This window comes from Phaenicophaeus curvirostris, chromosome 1 (assembly GCF_032191515.1).
Source record: "Phaenicophaeus curvirostris isolate KB17595 chromosome 1, BPBGC_Pcur_1.0, whole genome shotgun sequence".
Classification (NCBI taxonomy): Eukaryota; Metazoa; Chordata; class Aves; order Cuculiformes; family Cuculidae; genus Phaenicophaeus; species Phaenicophaeus curvirostris.
In genome coordinates, this window is record NC_091392.1 from 20,955,709 (window position 1) to 20,961,708 (window position 6,000).

General features: G+C 53.4%; 1 protein-coding gene across 1 annotated transcript; it reads right to left on the reverse strand.

Annotated features, from left to right (window-relative positions):
* Nucleotides 1–2,320: 2,320 nt before the first annotated feature.
* Nucleotides 2,321–3,232, reverse strand: LOC138716584 (tetraspanin-7-like). Its single transcript, XM_069849749.1, has one exon. It carries the CDS (start codon nt 3,204–3,206, stop codon nt 2,490–2,492), a length of 717 nt encoding a protein of 238 aa, XP_069705850.1. The 5' UTR covers nt 3,207–3,232; the 3' UTR covers nt 2,321–2,489.
* Between the last annotated feature and the right edge of the window lie 2,768 nt (nt 3,233–6,000).

Consider the following 6,000-nt stretch of genomic DNA (forward strand, 5'->3'; position numbering starts at 1 on the left):
GGATGCAGCAGTCCTCAGCTGAAACATCATTTAAACTTTAGACCATTTCACAGATGTGGAGAATAAAACCTCACTTTTCCATGGAAATACTTCTTTACATTGTTTTGGTTTGGGTTTGTTTTTTTTACATTGTCAACTACCAGTAAGCTTGTGCAATTTCCAATATAAGTTGGGGGATTTCCCTTTATGTTCTGTGGACAAGCCTGCTTCACTCTGCAAGATCACTACACCTTTATGAGGGAGTCCAAGAAGTCCAGGGCTGTTATTTCAGGCCAAATTGCAGCACTATCCCCAGGTCAGAAATAATTACAATCTTGCAGGTGGAACAAATCCACTATAGACATGAGCAATCCCTCCCCCAAAAAAGGAAGGCTGGCAGGAGTAAAACAAAAGGGCTTCACTATCACAAAAGGCAGGGAAATGGCAGCATTTCCAGGTATTTTTAAATGGTATAAACTGTTAAAAGCAGTAAAGACATCTGAAGTCAGAATCTTTCCAAGTAAATTCATGTTTTGCCCTGGGTTTACCCACAGGAGCATTGTTAAACAAAATCCTAGAAGCTTGTTTTCAGCAAGGAGAAAGCACAGAAATATCAAGGCAAGGTTCTTTTAGGTGTAGAAAAGGTGAGGATTTAAACCAGTGGGAGGAGAGTTAGCTCTGCATTTGATCTGGTTTACCCCATGGGCAGGTGGCAATGGGTTTGCTCTGCCTTTGCCTGCCTGACCAGGGTACGGCTGCTCCAGAGGGCACGGCCAGCTCCTTCTCCCAAAGTGAGCAGGGGGAGAAGATCTCTCCTCCCACATTGACGGGACAGAGGCTCTGCCTGGCTCATCCTTGCAGCCAAGCAGTTGCTCTTCAATGGGAGGAAAAGAGAAAGGCAGAAATGTAGTCAAAAGCAGTAAAGGTAAGCAACGAAGAAAATGAGTGAAGCCTTGCTCACCCCTCACTCTATGCATTCTTTTACTCCTGCACTGGAGCTTCACTGCTAATCCCCTTTTCCGCAGGGATACTCCACTCCTCCCATGAATCCATCAGTCATCTCTTTCATTCAAGATTTCCATCCTGCTCATATTTGTTGCTATTCAACCATTCTCCCCTACTTTGCTAGCCATGTTCCCAAAAAACAACAAACCCTGGAGTTCCTTTTGTGGTTCTTGCTACTTTAATGAAATCCTCCCTCCTCAATTTGCTAGGTAAGGGGTATTCAGCTTGTCTTTCTGCTGTGAGGCAGAGAAATATGTAAAAGTACAGTTCAGAGGGTTTAAGGATGTGGGAAGAAGCAAGGGTGAAGTTCAGGACCCTCTAAAGCATGGGGCTCACTTTCTCTAAAGCTCCAAGTCAAAATAAATCCTGTAGATTTACCCTGTCATCTGTACTGCACATACTCAGGGCTACACAGCACATCTTGGGGTCCTCTGTTTACTCTCAGGTTTTGTGGAGCTGGCTTAAAAAAATGTGGGTTGGGGCACACTTCAGAGAGATCCTTTGAAAAAAGGGAAGTGTCAAAGAGCCTGATGGCTGGTTTTTAGAAACCCTTCTATGAAACACAGAGTCTGTTCACTTACTCTGAAGTAAACGGCAAATGTCAAAGAAAAAAGTCTGAAGCATTGTGCCCTTCTTTCCTCTTGCCACCCCTAGTCAGGTCCAATCCCAACAGCTTATGCCATCCACTTGTATGACAGGAACACAAGTTTAAGGTCTTCTCAGCCCTGCAAAGACATAACCAGCAAAGAACTGGCTAAGAAGACAGGCACATCCTGAAGGAAAGAGTAGTGCTTGGAGCTGCAGCTCCACTTTTATATGGAGATCAGCATCGACAATACCACAGCAGGAAAAGCACCTGTGGCATCCAGACTGCTTGAATCTGCAGAGAGTAGGTAGGGAATCTTTGCAGCGATGGGATGCATGGTGCTAGGCAGTGGCTCAAGCACACCCTGATGGCAGCTGCTGGCATGGCTACCTGGCTGTCCCCAGACCAGACCTTCCCCTCGTGCACTCCAGCAGCGTCCCTGTTAGTATAATTTTCTAGTCCCAGAACACTCACCCAGTGCAATGCTGAGAGACACCTCTCTTGCTTTCCCAGAGCCTCTCCTCTTTTCTGACTCCCATTTCAGTGCCTTGGGATGTTTATACCACTCAGAAAAGCGTCAGCCTTGACCCAGCTGTCCTCACTGCCCCAGAGTCTGTCCATGCTGCCATCACTCTCTGCAGAAGTGGTCCAGAGGCTTCAGGGGGCAGTGGGGATCTGCTGCCCTGCGGTGAGCACAGCCAGGCCACGAGGTACCATCTCCAAAGCCCCTCAGAGAAGGGAAGATGGAGATGCCTGTGACATTAATGCACCCGACGCAGCTCCAGAGGAGGAATGGAGTCTGGAGGAGGCAGCTCAAGTGGAACTGAGGACCGTGAAGGGAGCGTTTTTCAGATGAGATGCACCCAGATAGACCAAAGAAGGTAGGTGGGGAGGATAAGGGACAGGACTGGGGTGGGTCTCAGCGTGGGGTAGCAATGCCCAGCAGGTGGGTGGGGATGCGGGTAGCCAGCAGACAGGACAGCACAATGCCAACGAGCTGCAGCAGGGCCAATCCTAGGGCACATGTGGCAATGTAATACATGTTGCTGCTGACAAAAACTGACACCTTGCTGAAGCAACCCTCGTGGTGCAGCCCGTGTGCTTTGGGCAGGCTGTGCTGGCAACCCCGCCGGATCCGGCAGCAGCTGAGGGGCACCGAACCGTTTTGCTCCAGCCCCCAAGGAGATGTGAGCCAGTCGCGGTAGCTCTCCACACCGCAGCAGTTCAAGGCGCGCTGCAAAGCATCCAGGGCATCCGCCATCCCCTCATCCTCCCCATAGGTGAGCAGGGCCTGGCGTAGCCCTTCATGAAAACCCTGTGCAATGTTCCGGCGGTAGAGGAGCGCCGAGAGCCCCGCCGCCAGCCCAGCTGCCAGCACGGCGGTCAGGAAGGTGCTGTAGGCACGCAGGAGGCCCCGGTGCTCGGTGGCGGCACCGAAGCAGCCCAGAAAGCCCCAGATGATGACAGCAGTGCCGGTGGCCAAGAGGATGGCAGGGGCACTGGGGTAGTCATTGGCCGACAGTGCCAGGTAGGTCCCCAGAGACACCTTGGCCCAGAGGCCGATGATGAACATGGTCAGTCCCGCTGCCCAGAAGACGAAGCTGAAGGCCATAAGGGACAGCTTGAGCACGGTCATGGTGCCCTCTGGTCCTGGTGCCCGTCGCCGTCAGCACCACAAGGCAGTGAGGGAGTCTTGCAGCCACCAGTGCTGCCAGGCGGTGATGAGGTCCCGCAGTCCTTGGTGCCACCGGGTAACGATGGAGTCCTGCAGCCCTCAGTGCCACCAAGTGACGAAGGAGTCCTGCAGCCGTCGGTGCCACTGGGTGATAATGGAGTCCTACAGCCCTCGGTGCCACTGGGTGACGATGGGGTCCTGCAGCCCTCGGTGCACCCGGGTGACGATGGAGTCCTGCAGCCCTCGGTGCCACTGGGTGATGATGAAGTCCTGCAGCCCTCAGTGCCACCAAGTGACGAAGGAGTCCTGCAGCCCTCGGTGCCACCGGGTGACAATGGAGTCCTACAGCCCTCAGTGCCACTGGGTGACGATGGAGTCCTGCAGCCCTCGGTGCCACTGAGGTCACACAGCTGTCAGTGCCACCAGTTGATGACGGAGTCCCGCACCCCTTGGTGCCACCAGACAGTGACGAGTTCCCGCAGCCTTTGGTGCCACCGGTTGATGATGGGGTCCCGCAGCTGTCAGTGCCACCAGGCAGTAACAAGGTCCCGCAGCCCTCGGTGCCACCAGTCGATGACGAGGTCCCGCAGCCGTCGGTGCAGCCGCTCTCCAGGCAGGAGCGGTCTCCGTGCCCGTGTCCCCGGTGCGAGTCGCGCCGCCCCTTTATGTGCGATGGGCAGCACCCCCCCCCCCCCATTCCCCACCCCCATCCCCACCCCGTCCCGCAGCCCGGGGCTCGGGCGCAGCCGGGAGCCCCCTCTGAGCTTTGGAAACGTTCTGCAAGCTGAAAACTCCAGATTAAATTTTACTGGAGCCCAGGTTTAGCCTGGCCAAGGGAATAAACTTTTTCTTGAAAGCGTTGAAACCCATAAATAATTCTAGGGAAGCACGAGAAACCTGGTAAATGAGAGGATTTATTTTTACTTCTTATACTGCATCGAGTTGTGCTATTAGGACACTTTGTAGAAACAAACATAAATCTGTACCTGAATATTAATGGTGCGGTCGCTCGGTCAGTCGGTCTTGATGTTCCCAGCTGGAAACTATTTTCCTTGTGGCCTGACTCTGTTAAATATTCACTTGGTTTTAGCCCATGATAACACCGAGCGGCAGAGAAGGCAATAAACGGTGGTGCAGGAATGCCCGTGGATAGATACTATCATAGCCTTTAATTGTAAAGAAAGTTGTTCCGTCTGTGTACAAACCCAGGAGCTAGAGGAGCAAAATGAGGCTCCCATGATCCAAGAGGAGTGGTCAGAGCCTTGCTAGCCCAACTAGACACCCACAAGTCTATGGGGCCGGATGGGATTCATCCCAGGGTATTGAAGGAGCTGGCGGATGTGCTGGCCAAACCCCTTTCCCTCATCTTCCAACAGTCCTGGAAGACTGGGGAAGTCCCACTGGACTGGAGGCTGGCTGATGTTGTGCCCATCTACAAGAAGGGTCGCAGGGAGGATCCAGGGAATGACAGGCCTGTCAGTCTGACCTCAGTGCCAGGGAAAGTCATGGAGCAGGTGATCTTGAGTGCTATCATGAAGCACACGCAAGAGAACCGGGTGATCAGGCCCAGTCAACACGGGTTCACAAAAGGCAGGTCTTGCCAAACTAACCTGATCGCCTTCTATGACAAAGTGACTCGGCTGCTGGATGAGGGAAAGGCTGTGGATGTGGTCTTCCTGGACTTCAGTAAAGCCTTTGACACAGTTTCTCACAGCATTCTGCTTTGGAAACTGTCAGCCTCTGGCCTGGACAGGCGCACACTCTCCTGGGTGGAAAACTGGTTGGATGGCCGGGCCCAGAGAGTGGTGGGAAATGGTGTGAAATCCAGCTGGAGGCCAGTGACAAGTGGGGTACCCCAGGGCTCAGTGCTGGGTCCAGCCCTGTTCAATGTCTTTATCAATGACCTGGATGAAGGCATCGAGTGCACCCTTAGCAAGTTTGCGGACGACACTAAGCTGGGTGGAAGTGTCGATCTGCTGGAGGGTAGGGAGGCTCTGCAAAGGGATCTGAACAGGCTGGACCGCTGGGCAGAGTCCAGTGGCATGAGGTTTAACAAGGCCAAATGCCGGGTCCTGCATTTGGGGCACAACAACCCTGTGCAGTGCTACAGACTAGGAGAAGTCTGTCTAGAAAGCTGCCTGGAGGAGAGGGACCTGGGGGTGTTGGTTGACAGCCAACTGAACATGAGCCAGCAGTGTGCCCAGGTGGCCAAGAAGGCCAATGGCATCTTGGCTTGGATCAGAAATGGGGTGACCAGCAGGTCCAGGGAGGTTATTCTCCCTCTGTACTCGGCACTGGTGAGACCGCTCCTCGAATCCTGTGTTCAGTTCTGGGCCCCTCACCACAAGAAGGATGTTGAGGCTCTGGAGCGAGTCCAGAGAAGAGCAACAAAGCTGGTGAAGGGGCTGGAGAACAGGCCTTATGAGGAACAGCTGAGAGAGCTCCGGTTGTTTAGCCTGGAGAAGAGGAGGCTGAGGGGAGACCTCATTGCTCTCTACAACTACCTGAAAGGAGGTTGTAGAGAGGAGGGTGCTGGCCTCTTCTCCCAAGTGACGGGGGACAGGACAAGAGGGAATGGCCTCAAGCTCCGCCAGGGGAGGTTTAGGCTGGACATTAGGAAAGAATTCTTCACAGAAAGGGTCATTGGGCACTGGAACAGGCTGCCCAGGGAAGTTGTTGATTCACCTTCCCTGGAGGTGTTTAAGGCATGGGTGGACGAGGTGCTAAGGGGCATGGTTTAGTGTTTGATAGGAAC